This window comes from Crocodylus siamensis, chromosome 14, assembly GCF_052110815.1.
Source record: "Crocodylus siamensis isolate JL-2025a chromosome 14, ASM5211081v1, whole genome shotgun sequence".
In the NCBI taxonomy this organism is placed as follows: Eukaryota; Metazoa; Chordata; order Crocodylia; family Crocodylidae; genus Crocodylus; species Crocodylus siamensis.
In genome coordinates, this window is record NC_143408.1 from 11,356,273 (window position 1) to 11,378,751 (window position 22,479).

General features: G+C 46.3%; 3 protein-coding genes across 3 annotated transcripts in view; 1 reads left to right on the forward strand and 2 right to left on the reverse strand.

The window, feature by feature from the left end:
* TMPRSS9 (transmembrane serine protease 9) overlaps nucleotides 1-9,795 on the forward strand; it is a 94,872-nt gene extending 85,077 nt beyond the window's left edge. The window contains exons 17-23 of the mRNA XM_090027210.1: nucleotides 345-481; nucleotides 1,597-1,972; nucleotides 2,173-2,289; nucleotides 2,947-3,118; nucleotides 3,621-3,886; nucleotides 4,577-4,713; nucleotides 5,177-9,795. Coding sequence (XP_089883336.1) covers nucleotides 345-481; nucleotides 1,597-1,972; nucleotides 2,173-2,289; nucleotides 2,947-3,118; nucleotides 3,621-3,886; nucleotides 4,577-4,713; nucleotides 5,177-5,338 — 1,367 coding nt within the window. The 3' untranslated portion in view covers nucleotides 5,339-9,795. The remainder of the gene's footprint in view (nucleotides 1-344; nucleotides 482-1,596; nucleotides 1,973-2,172; nucleotides 2,290-2,946; nucleotides 3,119-3,620; nucleotides 3,887-4,576; nucleotides 4,714-5,176) is intronic.
* A 1,002-nt stretch (nucleotides 9,796-10,797) lies between these two features.
* On the reverse strand, nucleotides 10,798-12,899 carry TIMM13 (translocase of inner mitochondrial membrane 13). Its single transcript, XM_090027211.1, has 3 exons — nucleotides 12,719-12,899; nucleotides 12,565-12,633; nucleotides 10,798-10,997 (listed from the first exon to the last, which is right to left on the reverse strand). The coding sequence occupies exons 1-3, from the start codon at nucleotides 12,839-12,841 to the stop codon at nucleotides 10,899-10,901; spliced, it is 291 nt and encodes a 96-aa protein (XP_089883337.1). The 5' UTR covers nucleotides 12,842-12,899; the 3' UTR covers nucleotides 10,798-10,898.
* A 2,449-nt stretch (nucleotides 12,900-15,348) lies between these two features.
* Nucleotides 15,349-22,479, reverse strand: part of LMNB2 (lamin B2) — a 60,527-nt gene continuing 53,396 nt past the window's right edge. The window contains exon 12 of the mRNA XM_090026812.1: nucleotides 15,349-22,243. Coding sequence (XP_089882938.1) covers nucleotides 22,202-22,243 — 42 coding nt within the window. The 3' untranslated portion in view covers nucleotides 15,349-22,201. The remainder of the gene's footprint in view (nucleotides 22,244-22,479) is intronic.

The window sequence follows — 22,479 nt, forward strand, 5'->3', positions numbered from 1 at the left end:
AGCTTCCGTGAATACGGAATGAGCTTCCAAAACACTGGACAAAGTTAAACATGTTTATGCCTACCAATGTCAGGATGTTAGGTGACAGGGACTGTAGCTTACACAGAATGGAGCTCCCATCTTCTGTCTGGGAGTGCAATGCCTAGAGATGATCCCAGAAAGGACTTCCTAACCTGTTAGGAAACAGTTCATTGGGGGCCTGGAGCTGCTGCTCTGTAACAAAGCTGAAGGCAGCTATAGGTTGCATAGCAGTAGTATGGTCTGCATTTGGACTGCCCTGGTCAAATGACCCCCCTTTTCTTCCCCCCATACCTGCACTTGTTAATCCCTCTGATTTCATGCAGTGACCAAGCCTGAAAGCCTGCAGAAAGCCTCTGTTGGCATCATTGATCAGAAGACATGCAATGTCCTCTACAACTTTTCCCTTACTGACAGGATGATCTGTGCTGGCTTCCTAGAAGGGAAAGTCGATTCATGCCAGGTAAGAGCCTGAAAGTTCGCTCCACCTGTCTTAGGGAGAATTGGCACTGACTTGACAATCAGGCAGTCTTCCAAGAACTGAGACACGCAGTTTAACCCTCACTGTCAGAAGGACTGTAAAAATAAAGCTTCTTGTTCTTTAGCAAGTGACCTTCAAACTCAAGATCCTGTAGTTGTGTGGACAGTTGATATGCCAGGGGAAAAATGGCCCCTCCCCAGTGTGGCCAGGCACAGGGTTATCTGGCTGACTGTTATATACCACTGTAGGAAGATGTAATCAAGAGATGGAGTTTTTCATGCCAGGGTGATGTGCTCAGCTGTGCACTGAGCCCTCTGTAAGAGCAGGCAGGCTGAAGGCCAGAGGAGAGGAGAGAGCTATGCTCTGTTCCCCGACAGCCTTCCACCCAAGCTCTCCAAGCCTTTCACACTTCTCACCCAGGAGCGGATGTCAATTCCATTCACAGCTGAGAAAAACTGAATGGTGACGAGGGTCTCGGGGGAACTCTGACACAAGAGGCGCGGCGACACTGCTACTGACACTCCTTCCTGCCCCTCCACCACAGATCTCCCTGCACAAGCATCAGCCAGTGTGCCTACCGCTCACGGTGGATGGTGCTGATAACGATTAGAGGCCTGGAGGGTAGGACTGCTCTGTGGAAAGGTGTAGAAATAAAAGATGAGGGACACAGCTGTTATGTGAAAGACTCCTCATGAACCCTCCAGACAGGAGAGGCATTCAGTGAGAGAGAGCAAGCATGTGGAAAATGTATCCAAGAAAATGCCACTTTACCACGTTTCCTTATGGAACTCAAGATCATTGAGGCCAAAGGGATCTCAGGACACTGAATGGGTAAGGAAAGCATGCATACTGGTTGCTGTAAGGGCGTAATCAGGTAAATGCGTGCACGCCAGGGCATCAGCAGCCACAATCTGGAAAGACAGGAGTTTCTTGTCCTTTCCTCTGCAGTAGCTGGCACTGGTCACTGTCAGAGAGAGGAAATGGGGCTGAGGACCCCCTGGCTGTCCCAGCCTGACAGTTCTCCCAACTGAGGACCACTATAGGGGACTCTCCTGGAGAGAGTGCATTTAGAGGTCACTGCCTTGCTTCTCCATCAGGGGGACTCAGGGGGACCACTGGCCTGCGAGGAGACCCCAGGTGTGTTTTATCTGGCTGGCATTGTGAGCTGGGGAATTGGTTGTGCCCAAGCCAAGAAGCCAGGGGTGTACTCCAGGATAACCAAGCTTAAAGACTGGATCCTCGACATCATCTCACCCTTGCCTGCCCCTGAAGCAGGCACCTCACCCAGCCCAGCCACTACAAGAGCTTGTACCACAACCGGCTCCACAGCCTGGATCAGCACCAGCAAAGCAGATACAAGCCCAGCTGACAGGACAACCAGCAAAGCAGCAGCAACCACCAGCACCACCACCAGGAAGACAACTGCTGCTGTTCCAAAGACAAGTGGTCCTACCAAACCTACCCAGCTGCCAGGTAATGACCCACAGGAGATGGGTGCAGGGAGACACGCGAGTGTCAGTCACTTCTCCCACCCACACAGACAGAGTCCCGCGGCTCTTGGCCTTTCAGTCACAGCCCTTCACTGCCCCATTCTCAGGGAGTGTACCAGTCCCGCAGCTGGCACAGGCACCATGTTCCACATATTGAGCAGGCTACGGGTTATTGCCTTCCAGTGGTGCCTTGTACCAGCTTCACCTTCAAATGTTCCAGCAAGGTCTGTATTGGGAAAGCAAATCCGGAGTGCGATGGCATCACCGACTGCAGCAATGGCTCCGACGAGCGCAACTGCAGTAAGTACTGCCCAGCTCTGCCTTGCTCCCAAAGCCTGATCCCACAAAGTTCCTCTTGCCCCGGCCTCAGCCTTGGGGCCCCTGGGCTCCATCCCCTGAAACCGAGACAATACTTACTCCTCAGGGGAGCTGGAAGTGAGATCCAATCCAGAACGTGCAATCTATGATAAAATGCACGCAGCAAAAGCCCATCCCAGGCTATTCCTCACTGCTACAGCCTGCTATGTGGCTCATCTGTCAATATGACCTGGCACAGCAATACACAAAACGTGATGGCCCAGAACATGCCTCTTGTCTGCCACCAGGAGCTTATTCTGAATGGCACATCCTGCCCTGGAAAGAGTCCTCTGCAATGACTTAACTGATCCAACAAACCCAAGCCCATTCATCCGTCATAGTGTCCTTTGAATCCAGGTCCTCAGAGAACTGTTTCCTCCATGTGATAGAAGAAGCAGCTGCCCCACCTCGGCCCCTTTCTGCATCCCCTGTAGGCACACTTGCTGGCCCCTGGCCGCCCCACCAATGTCTAGCACAAGTATGTGGGACCCCACTGTACTTCTGCCCATAATTCTCTCTAGAGAGTGCTGCACAGCAGGGCAGGAAGGGAGCAGGGGCCTATAACTGCTTAACTCACTGCTGCCTTTTCATCTCTCTCAGATTGTGGCATGACTCCTGCTGTAGCCTTCAATAAGATTGTGGGTGGAAGTGCTGCAGCTCGGGGTGAGTGGCCCTGGCAGGTCAGTCTGTGGCTTCGGCGAAAGGAGCACAAATGTGGAGCCGTCCTCATCGCTGAAAAGTGGCTACTTTCAGCAGCTCATTGCTTTGATGTGTAAGTCAGACAAGCTACTCCTACATCTCTACTCAGGATGCAGCAAAACTAGCTCCCCTCTGCAGCTCAGCCTGTCCTCAGTCCACCACTGCAAGGCCACTAGAATAACCTATATGCCCTGCCCTCTCTTTCATGCCAGCTCCTCTCTAATGACATTTCCCCTTCATGTCTGCCTCTCATTGTGTCTGGGGGTAGCTCTGGGCTGCTAGCCCCCCCAGAACCACTTGGGAGTATCAGTGGCCCACAGCTAATTCCAAAGAAGCAGGGACCTCAGTGCTAGGCCTTTCCTGTTAGGCCTAGGGGACTTGCACCAGCAAACACCAAGCACACGGTCATGAGTCAGGGGCCTGCTGCTGGACAGGGCAACAGTTCCCTTGTGTAGATCAGCGGGTGCTGCTATGGTGCGCTACAACCCAGGTGGTCTCGGAGTTGGCATGTGACATCTGCTGTTGGCTTCACTGGACCTAACCACCTAACCTCCATGCTCCTTTCTCCCTTGCAGCTACAGTGACCCCAAGATGTGGGTGGCCTTTCTGGGGACACCTTTCTTGACCGGCATTGATGGGAGGGTGGAGAAAATCTACCGCATCTACAAGCACCCATTCTACAATGTCTACACCCTGGACTACGATGTGGCACTGTTGGAGCTAACTACACCTATGAAATACACCACCACCATCAAACCCATCTGTCTCCCAGACAACTCTCATATGTTCTGGGAAGGCTCAAGATGCTTCATCACAGGCTGGGGCTCCACCAAGGAAGGAGGTACTGGCTAGAGGCATCAAAAAGTACTTTGCTGCAGAACAAGGACCACCTTATATGTTTAGTTATTGCCCTCAGTGTCTAACCACGTCTGCTCACTAAGCTGTACCTTTCCAGCTACAACTCATGCTCTCTCACCAGATCCAGCTATTGTCCATATTGTACTTCTGCAATCATTGCTCGTATCTTTCTATTCCATCATGCCACACACCCATTATGCAACTCTTCAGAAATGTCTGCACTGCACCCACCCTTCAATAAGTCTCCCCAGTAGCCAAACACACAGACCACACCACCATCTGGCTAGCACTTGCATCACTCTCTTTCCTATGGAACTCATTTGACCGATATTCAAACCATCCCCATCCAGTGACAGTGCATCCATTTTCCTAGTCTACCACCTATACCAACCCCATCCAGCCAGCACTTGTAGCATCTGACAATTCAACCTCTGCACTTTTCAGTTCACAACTACCTGTAACAAAGTCATAATGTGACTAGCAGCTCCAGTGCTTATCAGCTCTGCAAGAAAGCCCAAGACCCTTGCTCCCCCAGCACAGGCCCTTGCTTGAGGTAACAAAGCCAGCTGTACCTTACAACCAACTGCAGAGCCCCAAGTCACATACCTCATTCCTGCCAAAGCTAAATCCCAGGATAGGTACTTAAACTAACTGTGACCTCTTCCCTTAACAGGCTTTATGTCCAAACAACTGCAAAAAGCAGCCGTAAATGTAATCGGTGACCAGGCCTGCAAGAAGTTTTACCCCATCCAGATCAGCAGCAGGATGGTGTGTGCTGGATTTCCACAGGGCGCTGTCGACAGCTGTTCGGTAAGTTCAGCAACTGTACGGGGCTCCCTGGAGCAGAACAGGGAAGGCAAGACTCCTAGCAAAGATCCCTCAGCCCATTCTCCTTCATTGGGCACCTATCTTGTTTCCTCACTGACTAGCTGATTGAACTTCCATCCCTGCTTCTTGCCAGATATTCCCTAGGTCAGCCTATACTTACTTGGCATCCCCTAGGATCTGTCCATCCCTCCTTTCCCAGGTTGGTAGGATTTTACCATGGCCTCTATCCCACCAAGTAAGACTCCCGTCTAAAGCCAGAGGCACAATAGCTGAGCCACATTACCAACAACGAGATAGAGAAGTGGCTCCCACTACCACCTGGGAGGTGGCTTTCACAGGCAGTAGACACAAGGAATGAGAACACAGTGTAGCCCGGGTACTGGGTGCGAAGGACTGGGTGGCTCCTTTTGCCCGGATGCCAGCAGACTGACTTCTTTCTCCGCAGGGCGATGCAGGTGGCCCCTTGGCATGCAAAGAACCTTCAGGAAGATGGTTTCTCGCTGGAATCACAAGCTGGGGCTATGGCTGTGCAAGGCCATACTTCCCTGGTGTCTACACCAAAGTAACAGCTGTCCGGGGCTGGATTGCACAGAACCTCAAGCTGTAAAGTTGCAGTCTCCACTCAGGGAAGGAGAAGTTGAAGGTGGAGTGTTCTCCAGGGACCTGGTGCATTAACCTCTTAGCCCACACACATTTTATTGATGCTGCGAAGGGATGAAGACAGCACAAAGCCACGGGAGGACAAACCTGATGCTGCGCAACCTGCCGCAGTCTCAACACCAGGGCATTCAATAATCAGAGCTTGCTTTGCATATAATGGTGCGATTCTAGAGAATGTTTTCTATAAATAAAGAGGCCTGATCTATCCAAGGCCTGATGGAAGCATTATCTACAAGGGCCAGGCCCGTCAAGTACCCAGGCTACATGGAACAAGCACTCATCATTGTCACCACTACAGACAGGAGATGCCTGTTTCTGGCAGGCAATTTGCTAATGCAGCATAGTCCAGTCAGACGTGTCCATTATTACTGCACGTGCCCATATACATGCCAGTAGGTGTCTGTGTAGACCCTACCACTCCAAAGACATCTGCCAGGTACAAGGAAAATAAGTGAAACAAAATTCCCATGTCCAGAGTTATGACCCAGTACATGTCTCAAGCACTGCAATACAATCAGTGACCAGCTACTGAGCAAGGTGTCCCTTCAACCCCAGAAGCAGCCAAAACACAACCCCACAAATGCCAAAGATCCTCAGTGGAGCCCCCAAGTATGAAGCATGATCACCTTCCATCTAGACATCACGCTGCAGCACTGAAGTGTGGACCATTCCCAAGTATAGTACTTGAGCTATCACACCATGAAGTTGTGCAGGACCCATGTGCAGTTTCTTGGATAGGCCAGTTGCATGCAACTTGTAGCTCTCTTGGAAGGTTGTGCTAGTAAAGCTGGTTGGGTTCCAATAAATATTGAATATATATTATATTGAATATTCAGAGGGCAAACTTCACCCCTAACTTGTCTTATACAAACATAATTTGTGCCAACCCTGCAGACCCAGAGACTGGCACAAGAAACAAAGGGGAGTTCCCACTTTTATATAGAAAATCACAGGTAAGGGTCACAAGCCAACAGGCCAAAGAAGGGAACAGGTAAAGGATAAACATAAGCACCATGATAACATATACCCAGCACCTTAATTTCTCCCACACCTCCAGAGGCATCCCCCAACAAGCCTTTAGTCCTGAAGCTCTCAAACTACAGGCTACAGCTGCCCCCAAGTCCGAGTCCAGCTCCTTCCATCCACAGTCCTGGCTGACCAAGACAGCTGGATCTCTAGCTCCACCGTGTGCTCGTTTTATGTAGGGCTAACCAGGATCCATATTCCCCACTGGTATCTCTTCCTCTTAGGAACACGGGATTGAGTGGTCACTGCACTTGACTGTTTGCATTCTTTGCCACCTAATTCAGTCATCAGCCTAAATTCAGGCATCTGGACTCCAGATTCTATATCTGGGGAAGAGTTAGGAACCTCAGACTGGTATCCACGCCAGCAGCATGGCATACTGGTGGAGGGCCATCCAAGTACAATACAGCATGCCGAAAAGAGGCCCAGGCCCTAAGCCCCAACTCTAAAAAGTACTATGCTTTCTCACATTTGACACACCTGACATACCTGAACATAATACACACTTTGTTTTTGAAAGCCAGAGTGAAGAAAAAATGTTTTTTCTAGATTTATAGCTGCATGGAGCAGGGACAGAGTCTAATCTTCAGCTCACTCACTCTCCCTTTCCTACTTAACCAGAATTGAAACTCTAGCTGCTCCTGAAAACTGGTTTCCATGAGCAGATCTATAATTTTGAAAAGAGCTATTGAGTCTCCAAGGCTGTGAAATAGGAGCAGAGAGATCAAAGCAACCAGTAGACAGCAAAATTGCTCTAAGGAAGGTAGGAGAGACAACTGTTAAAAGCTCTGGAACAAACAAGGAACCTTTAAGTTCACCGATTCCCTCAGCTGCCTGAATAGCAATGCAACAGCTGCTCCACCGTGAAGCCAGAATCAAAGCTGGATGCCTCTATCCCAGGCAGAAAATCAGATTCCCTGCCTTATACACGCACCCCAATTTGGGGTTAAAAGGAAAGAAAAGTAGGACTGGAAGGGACTTCATAAGGTCATCTAGTCCAGGCCCCCTGCTTAAGACAGGAGCATCCCTGACTAAACTCTCTCAGCCAAGTCTCTGTTTAACCTGCTTTTGAAAGTTTCCAAGGATGGAGATTCTACAACTTCTCTAGGTAACCTGTTCCAATGCCTGACCACCCTCCTAGCTGGGAAGTTCCTCTTAAACCCCAACCTAAATTTCTACTGCAGCTTGAGGCCATTACTCCTAGCCCTGTCCCCTACAGCAACAGGGAAAAGTCCATCTCTATCCTTTCTATAATTGTCCTTCAGGTATTCGAAAAATGTTATCAAATCCCCTCTTAGTCTTACTCTTCTCCAAGATAAACAACACTAGCCTTTTCTCAGAAGCCTTATCTCACAGGCCCCTGATCATTTTTGTAGCCTTGCACTGGACTCCTTTCAAACTATCCATGTCCTTCTTGAAGTCTGAAGCCCAAAACTGAACACAGTACTCCAGGTGAGACCTCACCAGTGCCAGACAGTGCAGAATCACTGCCCTCAACGTGCAAGTGACACTCATGTTACAACTCAAGATCCTGTTGGCTTTTCTGCAACAAGAACACGCTGTTGGCTCACGTTCAGTAAGACTCAGGTCCCCCTCTGCAGTACCGCAGTCTAGCCAGTCCTTCCCCAGCCTGCATACAATTATTCTGTCTGAAGAGCAGGACTTTGCATTTACCCCTGTTGGATCTCATCTTACGGATCATAGACCATTTCTCCAGTCCATCCAGGTCATTCTGGATCTTAGCCCTGCCCTCCTGAGTGTCCATAATTCCACCCAGTTTAGTGTCATCTGCACATTTGCTAAGCATGCACTCAATCCCATCATCCAAATGATGAATAAAGACACTGACCAATATTAGACTCAGGAAGTCCCAGGGAAATCCCACTCGATACCTCACCCAACTAGACATTGAGCTACTGAGGACAACTGACAAAGAACAATGATTCAACCAGTTATGCATCTACTTTACAGTACTTTTTTCTAGCCTGTACTGATTTAGCTTAATAAGAATGTTGTATGTGAGAACATACAGTATTTAAATACCTAACTCTAGCCCTGAGGGAGGCCCCCGTTTCCGCTTGGGACACTCAGCCATGAAGCTTCTCCTGGGCCTTGTCATTTCATACCCTTGAAAACTAACTTATACTCCATTGTATCCAGTGGCTAAGGCACTTACCTGGAAGTGGAGGGAACCTGTTTTCAAATCTCCAGTCTACATGGTTTGGAGAGTACCCTAAAAATCAGGCTACAGGCTATTAGGGCACTATTCTCTTTTGTAAAAGTTGCTGACCTATGCACGTGCAGGACCACCCTGGGTGGGGGGTGGGCAAACTGAGGCGACTGCCCCAGGCCCTGTGCTTTAGAGGGCCCCATGGAGCCAAGCCAGCTTTGCATCCAGCCACTCACCACCCCCACTGTATCTGGGCCCTGCACCCTGCTACAGTTGTCTCTGTGCACATGCAACTAATCAGAGATGAAACTCAAACTTCATTATCTTACATTGCCTGTGAGATCTCCTAGTCAAGTACTCTAACCACTGGGTTTCTTGATATTCTGTAGTAGTGATAACCCATCTTGTTGTTTTTCCACAAGATCAAGGTTTCCAAGAGAGGGTCTGTGTGTGGCTACAGATCCAAGAATTAGGCATTAACCCCCTCTCAGGAACAGACCTCACTTCTCATTAGCGTTTCCAACCAGGTGGCATAGACAGTTCATCCGGCTGGCTGCTGCGAGTCCCATTCCTACAGATGTGCCTTTCTTCCGACACAGTATAAAGGGAACTTGATGCCTAACTCACAGCAGTGAATTTCACTGGGTGGCAGGTGATTAACATTACAACACTTTGGGTGTTTGCAGACATCCCCCCCACCCAAATAAATAAAAAAAACCCCAATGGTGCTTTAAACTCAGTGCATTCCTGTGCCAAGTCCAGTTCAGGCTCAAAAGAGGCAGCACGTTACTTCAAACCAGCTCACCCAAAATATGTAAAGATCAGCTGTTTTAGCAGAGTTTTTTTAGCACTTTTATCTAATAATCAATTGCATCAGCTTTAGCGAAAAATGCCAAAAATTCCTGCTGAAGCACCTGATCTTTACAGACACTGCAGAGCCGGGTCAAAGACTGCTCCTTCCAGTCAAGTGTTTGTTTTTTTCTGCAAGCAGCCCCCATGCTCTTTAAGATCCATTACTCACCAAGTCTAGAGAACAAGCAGTCTGAGAGATGCCAGCGGTTAAGAGCAGGGGAGCACTTTAGGAATTGCAATGGCCAGTGAAGTTCTTCTGGGGATTACGGCCTGGAGCATACGGCCCTCATGTAACCAGCCCACTCTTGGTCAGTTTCCCAAGGGGCCCAATGGAACTGGTACAAGTGGTATTGCCAGCTGCTAAGTGGTCCCAGATATGCAATCATATACCTAGATCAGGGATTTGTTCCTTCTTGAGTGGCAGGGGAAGAACTCAGCCGAGAGATGGGAAAGAAAGAGAGTAAACAAGAGGGAATACACAAAGGCCCAATTAGTTAGGTGGCTGAATTCAGCTCCTTTAATGTTTACTGCACAATTCCATGCAGGTTTGTGCTCCCTGTTCATATTTTTTATGGATTTTCTACCAGTCTCCTCAATATCAGAAAGAAACCAGCAGGCCACATGGAAACAGTGACAGTCTCATAAAACAAATGACAATACTGATGTGGGTCTGGGACAGGATGGTGGGAGTCAGAATTTGAACTCCTTATAGGGACAAATTGGGACACAAAGTCAACATTCAATTTCCAGCTGATGAGGGTACAGCAAGGATAACACAATCTCACTGTAGATGTAGCATTACCAGCATCATCCTGCACTACAGGCTAGTTTGCTGCACTTAACAGTATAATGGCCAGATAGGCCTCTCACCCTCATCTGCAGAAACTCAGAACCTTTTTAATTCACTAAAACTATGTCCCTAGGACTGACTGAACTTCTGTACCAGAAGCACCAGACCCACAGCCAATACCAGCAGGATAAAGCTATTATACAGACTCACACTTGCTTCCTGGGGAAAGGCACATAAGGGGGTTGCTCAATGCCCTATCTTTCCTGAAGGGTTCCAGGCATCTTGTAGCTCTTTCCTTAACCAGTGTCAGGGAGGGCCCGGGAGTCCATCCAGGGTCTTAAAGCAAACCCCTGCCAGTCTCACAAGCGTTGGGAGAGAGTATGGAAATAACTGGCAGTCCAGCCAGATTTCTCCCAGGCTTCATGCTAGTCAGGAGATGTTGAGCTCAAGTATATTAATATGGGGTAAAAATATAAACAGTTCAATGGGGATTTATGCTTTGGCACAATGAGAGCTGGAATTGCCAAATCATAGATATCTCAGTCCCACAATCCAAACTGGTCATTCCTTTCATTTTTAAGAAGGTCCATTTCTATTTATTCAGAATTCAGTTCTCTTCTCCCAGAGAAGAGGGTACAGAAGGGTGTTACCAGGCCTGCTGGAAGCCTATTACATGTTGGCTCTCTCCCTCTGCAACCGGGAGTTGTAGGCTCGGGAGACCGTGTTCCAGGCATCCATATACCGGTCCATGCACATGGCGATGCATTTCTGAAATATAACAATGATACTTAGCTCTTGCACTGCCCTTTTCACCCACAAGTGCAAAGACACTTTAAAGAGAGAGAAATGGACGGATACAAATCCAAATCAAGCAAGCGACTTCCCCTGATCTCGAGATCTGGGTTTCCCATCTCCCACGGAAAAATGGAGTAAGCCACAGATTTTGCCTTTTACCAGAGGCAAGAACAGATTTCTTGTTTTACCCAAGAAACCCATAGATTATGCCGTTCTGCAAGGAGCTGGGAGGGAGCAGGAGGAAGGAGGAAAGACAGGGTGCCATGTGCACAGACATGCACGCGGTCCCAGGCAGCCCGAGAGTAGGTCCCACAGGTAAGTGGGGGAGGAAAGGGGGACTGAAGCCCCTGCAGGGAGGGAGCTGGGCAGGGCTGGGGCTGCTGCCCAGCCAGGTGGGGCTTAGGGAGAAGCGGAGGGGAGGTTTTCTGCACGGCTACTCCACTCCCTGCTGCGCAGAGTCACAAAGGGGGAGCAGGGCGGCAGGGAATAGCAGGCCCCCTGCTCGCCACTGTTTCCTGCCACCCTGCTTCCCCCCATCCCGATCCAGCTCAGCAGTGAGCCAAGGAGCCACGCAGAAAACTTCCTCACTGCTTCTCGCTTGCCTGCTGCCCTGCTGACATGCCTCCTGCACGTGGGGCTGCAGCAAGGGCAGTGGTGCGGGGCTGCACCCCCCAAAGCACCAGCTGGCACTGGAGGCACGTTGCACGGAAGGGGGGAGGGGCAGCCCTGTCCTGCTCCTGGCTGGGGCCGTGCAACCCCGCACTGCAGCCCCGGGCCCCAAGCCCCACCCCGATGGGCAGCAGCCTCAGCCCGTGCCTGCCCAGGGACAGATCTGGGGGCGCATGCAGCAGGGAGCCCCCCACCTGAGCTCACGGCAGGGGGCAGCGGGCTGTAGACCCTGGTCTGTAGCCCTGGCAGCTGGGGCCCCCTCTGGCAGGGCTGGGGGAGCAGGGGCTGTGGGTGGGGAGTGAGGGGCACCAGCAGGACACGGAAAGGGCTGGAGGGGCGGGGAAGGAGGGGAGCTTTAATTCCAATCATGGATTTTGGGGGTTTTAGCAGAGAATATGATTTTTTTTTTTAAATCAGGAAAAGTCAGGATCCCTACTGATCACCCAGCAGATGAGAAGAACAAGCAGTAGAAGCAGATCCATCCCACCCTGCAACCGCCAACCCAAGGTGTCAGCACCAGAGCTGTAGGTGCTGGGACACCACAGGCAGGTGCTCAGGGCACGAGGCCCGGGCCCAGACTCCCCCCCCCGCGGCCTCAGGCGAGGAGTAGCTGGTCTGGCCTGCATCGGCCCAGCTCCCGATGGAAGCAGCCCCCTCTGGGGCAGCGCTCCGGCATCCTCAGGGAGGAGCTGTAAGGCAGGTAACACCTCCCGCCGGCGCAGACAACCCGGCAAGGCCCACCCCGGCGCTGACCTTCGAGCGCCGGCCGCCCTGAGGGGCCGGGCAGCGACCCGAGGCCCGCACAGGCCTCCGCCCAGCTCGGGCCATGCGGGCGCCGGCGGGCAGGGGCCCGCGGGCGGCACCAGCTCACCTGCTCCGAGTTGTCCAGAGAGCTGCCCGGCTTCCCGATGCACTTGCGGAAACACTTGTCCGTCATCCGCTGCGGAGAGCACAGGTCGGTCAGCACGAGCGCGGCGCGCCCACGTGCGCCGGCCCCCCCGGCCCGCCCGCCCGCCGCTCCTGACCTGCAGCAGCTCCTGCGCGTTGGCCACGGCGATCTGCACCTTCACCTGCTCCATGACGAGCCCCGGGTCCAGCTTCCCGCCCGCGCCGCCGGCCGCGAAGTCCGAGCCGAAGCTGCCGTCCATGGCGCAGTCACCGCCACTCCCGGCCTGCCCCGCGCCGCCGCCCGGGACTTGCAGTCGGGCGCCGCCCCCGGGGCGTGGAGCCCGAGCGGGGGCCCGGGACCGCCCCGGCCGCCTGCGGCAGCGCCCGCGGCCCTGCGGCGCTTTCGGCAAGGCAGCCCGAGCGCTCGTGGGCACGTAGCCGGGGTGAACAACCAACCCCACGCGAGGAGCTGGCCTTGCGCGAGGGGGCACACGGGAGGCCGGCTTCGGTAGCGGCCCCCGTGGCTCGCGCTGAAGGGAAGATGCAGCACAATGCCGGGGAGCGAGGGATTTGCAAGCATAGGAGGTCCACCAAGGCTCCCACACACCTGCCAAGCTCCTTTTAATGTTGTTAATCGTTGTGCCCTAAATTCAAGGCCTACCAGCACTACCGCTGCCAGGGCAAACAGCCGGAAGATGTAAGTGGCCAGAGCTGGCACACCTTCGCAAGGGCTGCTTACTACTGCTGCTGGCAGAGCTATTTTGAAAGGTCCTTCTCACATTTCTTACCAACAGAGTTGTACAGATGGAGGTCAGTGTACAAAGATAAAGGACCTTTTAAAGACTTAGAATCACATTCATTTCTGATCAAGAAGCAAGTTTTTAAGGGTTGATGCTCAACCTTTGAGAATTAATTTGCACACAGTATTAGGTAAGACCTCTTGGAAGCAGCAGATTTGTAAGGGGTGTTGGGGTGCTGGCTCCCAAAAGCTTGCAAAGGATAACTTTCTAGCGATTTAGTTGGTCTAATAAAAGATACCACATTTACCCAAGGAACCCTGTCCACAGATTCCCCAACATATTTTGGCTTCTGGAATTATCCTTTAGGACTAGCAGTCTTGAAAAACTATGCAAGTCTCAGGGTTCAGTAAACTCTAAAAATTACTTTTTCTTTCATTTAGCAAAGACAATAACTTGAAATGCTCTATTTGATGAACTCTTAGCTGTAGTACAGCTTTGATATTACTGCAATATCTCAGTCACCTTCTTTGCAGGCACCATGAATCTATTTCTAGGATGAGAGTTATTTTATTTTACCAGCTAAGCAGTAAAAAATAAAAATAAAAAAATTAATAGGCTTTAGGTGAACTTTGGATAGTTCTTCCCCATTCTGGGATATTAAACCAATAGACAAAGATTATGGTGGCAAGCTTAACTCAACCCTTCAATTTCCAAACCCTTAAAATTTGTCCTCGTCTACAATTAATTTTGGGTTATAAATCAAGTGATCAGCTACCCCTCAAAAAGCCAAGAATTAACCATTTGTTTTTGTTTTGCTCTGTTCTTGCAAAAGGATGAGCCACAGCTGGTTTCTGCATGAGAGAGAACTTTTAAATACACAATTGCTTCAACTATGCAGATGCAATGTAAAATAGATGTGAGATTTGCTCAGCCACATTTAGGACTTGAATGGTAGATCTACAAGAAAAATCCAGGTACTGCAGGAATTGGTATAAACAGACTGGATGAGAAGAAACTCAAGGTTACAGTACATCAGACTTTCAAACAGAACTCAGGCCGAGTCCCAGTCCAGTACTCTGGTCACTGGCAGTCCCGATACGAGAATGACAGTCTTCCAATAAACAGAGATACCATCGGCAAGGCCCCAGATGACTCGGAAGGCCAATCCATGATCCACATGTTCAGTAGTCCTAGCCCAGGGCTTCACCCCCTAGCTCACAATGCTTTCAAAAAACCCTAAAGTAATTCAGGTGTGTTCCTTTCATTCAGTTTGCCCACTTAGAAAATCAAGATGTGCATGTACCTCGAGGGGAGTATTGATCACTTACGCTCAGAAAATGCATTGGGGATGCCAGGTACTAAGCATTTACAGTGAACAGATGTTTGTTAAGAGACCCAACATGATAACTCAGGAGACTTCAATGCAGGTAGCGTCCTCTAAACCAACCAATACTGCCAAGTAAACAGGAACAACCTTACTGAATTCAAATGCAGCAGCTAGGACCATAAACCAGTGGACTGTATTTGGTTGTTTGAGACAGATATCCAGCTGGTGATTTTTTTAAGCCCATCTTAGACTGATAGTCACCAAAGACTGCACGAGGAAAAAAGTTTGTGGCTTAGTCCCCATTCTTATTAGGTGGGAAGCTATAAACGCTAGAATCTCAATTATCCCATTATTGGTCTTTTTAGGAAAAGGGGCTCAGAAAAGCAAAAATTGGTTTCTAAAGCAGGGTCTAAAAACCATCTGAAGTCCCAGCCTCAGTTGCAATGCTGCTGCCACACTGACTTTATATTTGCTTTTCTTAAGCATTAGCCATTAATACTAAGGTCAGCATATTTGCCTCAAAATAAAAAGCAGTTATTAATAGCCCTGCACCACACCAGATCTTCTTAGGAGACAGAGTAGCAATCATGACACTCCTTATCCTCTCTCTACATGGGTATGCAACATCCTTGCGTATGCAACATCTCTCTCAGCCTTTGACTGGAATTTGGTTCGTTTCAAATAAGAGGGAGGCAACAAATAAAATGCAAAACATTTATTGGAGTGGGTTGTACAAAAAAGTTTCCAGTCAAAAAAATGTATATTACAAATCATCAAGAGACAAACATTTGGCATGCATATTCTTAAAACAAAACAGAATCAAAACAAGTGTTTGAAATGATAAAGTCTAGATAATTTTATAGTTTTCATAAGTGTACATCAATTTCCATTGTTTTTAATATACTTCAATTTGCAGATTTTTTTCATAATTAAGAACCTCAGTAATCCACTTAAAAAAAAAAAAAAAAAGCTCCATTTCACAGAAATTTTCCCAACTAACAGTCAGGATGCCATTAGCCCAGAACTGAAGCTAAATACATGTTGTGTTAAGAAGTCGAAGAAGCTGTTGTGTTAAGTCAAAGGAGCCCAAAGAAAAACCATCATTTGGACAGAATAATATTGTCATGTTTGAACCAATGTAAAGTTTCTTAGCTTTGTTCAAAATAGCTTATTGCTTGCAATTTTAGTGTAATTACATGGCTACCTAAACCATTAGAATGTCAGTCTTACACAAGCTAGATCCAGGGCAGGAATTAAATGAAGCAGATAACAGATTTAGCCTTGGAAGAATTAAGAGTCTTCATACTTTAAGTGTGTTTTTTTTTTTAATAATCCCTAAAAAGTCACACAGTGCATTGTGCTTCTTTGAATTAAGTGATTCAAAATTAAAACATCTTTTTATTCTCTAGACCTTAGCATTTCAGGAAAGGCATTACATTTACAAATAATAAATTGCATGTAAATATGGTCTTATATAAAAAAAAATCGAGTGGTTTAAAGCTAAACATACTGAAGGGCAAATCAATTCTGTTTCCCAGGCCATTTCAGAAATTGAACAACAGAAAAATCTCCAGCACAATTTATTTCCACATTCAGTGAAATCTATGCTTTGAAATGCAATTACTCTGTGACCTTCCACTCACTGGATTCCATACAACTGTTTTTCCCTTCCACTCAGATGTTTTTGGAAGTGTGACAATGAAAACCAGCATCCAGCATGGATATGCCTTTAATTTAAAGATGTGAATTTCAAAATGAGATGAGCAGACTAATAAAATGGCTTAAGATAGACTAAGTGAAATAAGTGGCCAATAAGGCAAGCAAACTAACATTATCCTCCTCCTGTGAGAGAAGCCAGACCTGAAGAAGGGTATTTTCTGCTCAAAAGCTTGTCTCACATCTCTTCCAACTATATGGCTGCCCCAATAAAAATAGCATAAAAAGAACCCTTGCTTCTATCATTTCCTGGACCATCATGGCTACAATACCACTCCAACCCTACTTCTACTAGCAAAGAGGAAGGTAGAATACAAGAGAGGATACTTTGAGCTCTTGTGATAAAAAGATACCTGAAAGCCTGTCCCTTCCTGGCCCCCCCCCCCATCAGGTGTCAGGAAGGGACTTTACACAGCAATACAAAGGTTTTAAATATTGTTTCACATGTATAAAGAATATTCAAATCCCCATCTTAACTTATTCTGTGGGTTCCTGTACTTTCAGGTGGACTGGTGCTCGTCACTGCAAGGATGAAGTCAGGAAGGCCAAAGCACAATTGGAGCTGCAGCTAACAAGGGTAACAAGAAGGGTTTCTACAAGTATGTCAGTAGCAAGAGGAGAATCAGGGAAAGTGTGGGTCCCTTACTGAATATGGGAGGCAACCTTGTGACAGAGGATGCAGAAAAGGCTGAAGTGCTCAATGCCTTTTTCACCTCAGTCTTCACAAGCAAGGTCAGCTCCCAGATGACTGCACCAGACAGCACAATTTGGGGAGGAGGTAAGCAGGCAACTGTGGCAAAATAACAGATTAGGGACCATTTAGAAAAGCTGGACATATATAAGTCCATGGGGAAGGATGGGATGCACCCAAGCGTGCTAAGGGAGTTGGCCAATGTGATTGCAGAGCCACTGGCCATCAACTTTGAAAATTCATGCCAATTAGGAGAGGTCCTGGATAACTGGAAAAGGGCAAACATAATGCCCATATTTAAGAAAGGGAAAAAGGAGGACCCAGGGAACTACAGACCAGTCAGCCTCACCTCAGTCCCTGGAGCAGATTCTCAATGAATCCATCTCAAAGCACTTGGAGAAGGTGATTAGGACCAGTCAGCATGGATTCACCAAGGCAATCTGACTGCCTTCTATGACAAGGTGACTGGCTCTGTGGATGCAGGGGAAAACAGCAGATGTGATATACCTTGATTTTAGCAAGGCTTTTCATATGGTCTAGGGCCAGTTTTGTTCAATGTCTTCATCAGCAACCTGGAATATGGCATAGACTGCACCCACAGCAAGTCTGTAGATGACAACAAGCTGAAGGGAGTGGCAGATACTGGCCCTACACTCCAGTGTGACCTAGACAAATTGGAGGACTGGGCCAAAAGAAATCTCATGTGGTCCAACAAGAACAAGTGCAAAGTCTTGTATTTAGGACAAAATAATCCCATGCACTGGTACAGGCTGGGGGCTAACTGGCTAGGCAACAGCTCTGCAGAAAAGGCCCCTGGGGGTTACAGTGGACAATAAGCTGAATATGAGCCAACAGTGTGCCCTTGGTGTAAAGAAGCCTAATGGCATCCTGGGCGGCATCAGCAGGAGTTTTGCCAGCAGGTCAAGGGAAGTGATAATTCCCCCCCTCTATTCAGCACTGGGAAATTGAATGGCATAATTATTCTGTTATAGCTGTGGTGGTATAACTCCATCAAGAGGATGAAGCTAGACTGTTCTCAGTGGTGACAGACGACAGAACAAGGAGCGACAGTCTCAAGTTGCAGCAAGAGACGTTTAGGTTAGATATTAGGAATAATTTTCTCACTAGGAGGGTAGTAAGACACTGGAACAGGTTACCCACAGAGGTGGTGGAAGCTCCATCGTTGGAAGTTTTCAATACCCAGCTACACAAAGCTTTGGCTGGGATAATCTAGTTGGGGATGGTCCTGCTTTGCGTAGGTGGCTGGACTAGATGACCTCCTGAGGTCCCTTCCAACCCTAAATTTTCTGTGATTCTGACTCGTACACTGAATGAATTTCCCCTTCACAGTACTGTGCATTTCACATTGTAATCTCAATGCTAACTACACACAACAAACTAACCTGGCATTTATAGTATTGGCTCTTAAAAGCCATTTTTTCCTGAGATTTTTTTTTTTTGGCTCCTACAGTGACTGCACATTTTGATGACTGAGCAACCCAAGCTGACCTATCATTTGTTATAAACTCTTTTATGCTTATAGAAGCGAATCCAGAGTCCCATGACAAACCAGTAGTCAAACTGGACAAATATGCAGGAATGAAAAGGAATTACAGACATTTTTTTAGAGGCTACTGCAGCTGACATGACTGAAGCAGTGCACACAGCAAGAGGACTGGGGAGGGAGAGGTATGGAGGGACAGAGAAGTGGTATAGCTGCATTTTATCCTTGTATGTCACCATACATGAACTCCCTGATTAGACTTATCATGCTGCTCTGTTGCCCTTCCGTTTGCTATCAGTGAATAAGAGCTAGTCTGCTCTGGGAAACCGAATGGCATAATTATTCTGTTATAGCTATGTTGGTATAACTCCATGTTAACACAGGAGTAAGTCACTGGTAGTAATTATTCTGGGAAAAAAGTTACTTTTATTCTAAAACCGAATGTCTACACAGGGAGTTATACTAAAAATACGTATTCTGCTATAGTTATCCCAATTAAACTTTATGAACAGACAAGTCCTAAAATCATTCCTCCTCAAACCAGTTCTGACTTCTTTAGTTTCTGTCTGTGGTATCAGTTATTGCTGCAGAAATACTGATGATCTGCCACACTTACCAAGAATGGCTCACCTGCAGGATCTAACAGGAGAGAAAGCCCCAGGATTGTTAAATTTAGAAGAAAAAAAAAACAAACTTTAAACTTGGAATGGTAAAAGGAACCATGAAAAAAAAACACACAGGAAGGTAAACAGTGCTGCTCTTGATTTAGTATAATGGAAGACAGTCCCAGTATGGAATGCCTATTTTAAGACGGTAAAAGTATCAGACTGAATGCTCAGCAAGTCAAACAAATGGGAGAGGCAGAAGGCAGGGCAGAGATTTGACCTTACAAACTAGCTAGGGCATCTACAACTCTGCCCTGCCTTCTGCCTAAATTCAAGATTAACATGGCTTCCTCTCTCTACAAACGGGAAAGGTGATATGTACTGAAGAGATACCTACATTAGGGCAAACAAGAATTAGAATATAGTCATTTAACTGCGTCTTGCAGGCTACTATCAAGAACTACTACTAACATTTTAAGTAGCCTTCCAAAAACATTGTAGGTCACCTGAGCAGATACTTTTTAGGTTAGCTGATTCGATTCAGCTTCTTCCACTATGCTCATCACTGTAGTACCTGTGTATCCATATTACATACATATGGTACATGCTTATGCTGCATACACCTGCTATAGGGTAGTGTTCACCATTCCAGGTTTACAAGCATTTGGCCCAAACGCAAGCCACAAGAAACAAGACAATTACTATACAGTGCAGCTACTGGGAAAACCATGGCCCAGATTGTGCAAGGCCATTTCCAATTTAAGCGTTTTCTAGCTACATTCCTTTACAAGGAATACAGGCAATTACATTTTTTTCAACAAACTTGGCATTTATACTTTTAGTATTCCAAGCTACATGGAGTTTAGAATAGTCTGACAAAACAGAACAAGCAACATAACTGACCAACATAAACAAATCAAAAAGATGTAACATTTACATAAAAGTCACAGCAACTGTAAGCTAGAAAGGAAAATGGGAATCCAGTGACTGGAAGGTGCATTGTCAAAGCACTTTCATTTTGATTGCATTCATTTGCATACAACCACATTTAAAAGTTTATTGATAATGGTATAGAACCAACTGAGAAAGTTTCAACTATCTATAATTTTACAGATAGGCATGATTACTATGAATTCAGTCATCTACTCAAACAGAGTGGGAATATTTATTTAAGAAAAATAACCAAATTCATGGACAAAGGCATTATTACCTCAAACATCAATTTTTGTCTTACATTATGAAAATTCATTATCAGTGATCCTGTTTTAAGACAGCAATCCAAATACTTATTAGTATTCAAACCATGGTAATTAAATCACTTTATCAAGGTGACCATTTTGAGAATAGCAGAAAGTCAGCACCTTTGTTTTTAAAATGACAATGTGAAATTTATAAATTTAAAAATCAATCTCTCCCACTTTGCTTGCACTGCAGCAAAGTCATCATTTAAAACCTCTACACTGGCCTTCTAGGTTATGTCTGTCAGTCTAAGTACTGTGCAGAGAACATAATGTCCAAAAGCCACCAAAATACCTAAATATTCTAACTTGCACTTTGAATGTAAACCAGTTGAATGGCAAGATCAGAGTTCAAGAGTGCAGGCAATACAAGAGTTTTATTCTAGCAAATGGTACACAAATGACCAACTTGAAAAAATGTCCATTTATAATGCAGTCAGTACATTCTTTAAAGCAAGTCATGTACATTTCTTAGTGTACGGAGTACACTACCCAGTGCTTCTGCTGATCAAGAGTTACCTCTAGTGAAAATACAGGAGAGAAACCTGACAATCAGAGGGATGTGGCTAGATATTAAAAAAAGCAATTAAAATACAAGTGATATTGTTCTTTTAAACAATTATTATATTAATCAACAAGTTGGGTTTTTTTTAGGACATTCCTCAGGCTAGATACATTTCTGTTGGAAATACTGCAAAATAATGCTGATATGCAACCCAAAAATTGTTTAATGAATTTAAAAAAAAACCCAAATCACAGAACATTTGCCATTTTCGAAATACTTTGCCCAGCAACTATGACAATGTCCCTTTATCTACAACAGAAGTATGAATAAGCTTCATGTAGCAGTTATTTAAAAGGTTACTATTTATACATGATAGCTTATAAATATCCAAATATTCATCATAGCCAAAAAATATCATTATCCAAAAACAACTAAAAAGAATTCTGTTTCATGTGAAACATCAAAATCATGATGTGCGTCACAGCTACTGTACATCAGGCTCAGACTTGCATTCACTACTTGTTAGGGTCTCACTGTGACTGAAAGTCCAAATCCCCTTTAAAAACGTTAAAGCTCTTGGCTTTAACTTCTTCATTACATTAAGACTGTATCTGCCCTTGAATAATTGGAATTCATTAGTCTCCACCACTATAGTGTTGACATGGTTCCACTGCTTTTACCAGCACATGGTCTAGTTCTCTTTGCAGTGGGGCTAGATGCCATGGTCCCGAGTTAAGCCCTGTCTACAAATCCAGTCTCTGGTGTTGCTTCTACAGCTGAAGTAATACCTGTGATACATTTTGTGTTATTTTCCTCACATACATACAATTCTAGTTACTAAAAGGGCCTTATGATTCTTAAATAACTACAGTGCTGAAGGAAGTACCCATTTTGGGTACTCTTTGGGACACATGTTCACATTTCCCTAAACTTCACTGGAAAACAAAAAAAGCATTTGTTAAATAATGATATATTTACCATGCACTCAATGAATTCTGTCCCATTTTAATTTAAAATTCTTTTTGCTGCAGATCTGTACATAAGACTTAAAAGACGTAATAAGGGGACGGGAAGAACTACATTCCAATAGTATTTTCAAAGAGGGAAAAAGAAATTGATTAAAAATTCTGGCAGTTTTTTTCATTAAAATTCTTCTATAAAATGTACCAAGGAGTAGAATTTTAAATAAATCAGATGATGTATATAAAAATAGTTTTCAGTGGCTCTGGAGGAAAAGAAAATAGCAAAAACACGAAGGAAAGAAAGGAGAATAATAGAAAATAATAATGGTTTTTCACATCATTGAACATCCTCTTGACGTTGTCCTGGGATCTCCCTGGAAGAAGACAGATATTAGTTAAAATACTAAAATGAAACCAGGCCCAAAGCTTCACAAGTGCTGTCGTGAATAGTTAAAAAGATATATACAATTCACATGACCTGAAATAATATTTAACACCCATGAGGGACTTTATCTACCTCCTTTACAATATTGTTAGTTGCTTATGTTGCATCAAAACCAAAAAATTTAAAGGTACTTTTTCCTAAGCTAGTTGGGTTCAGTGGGTATTG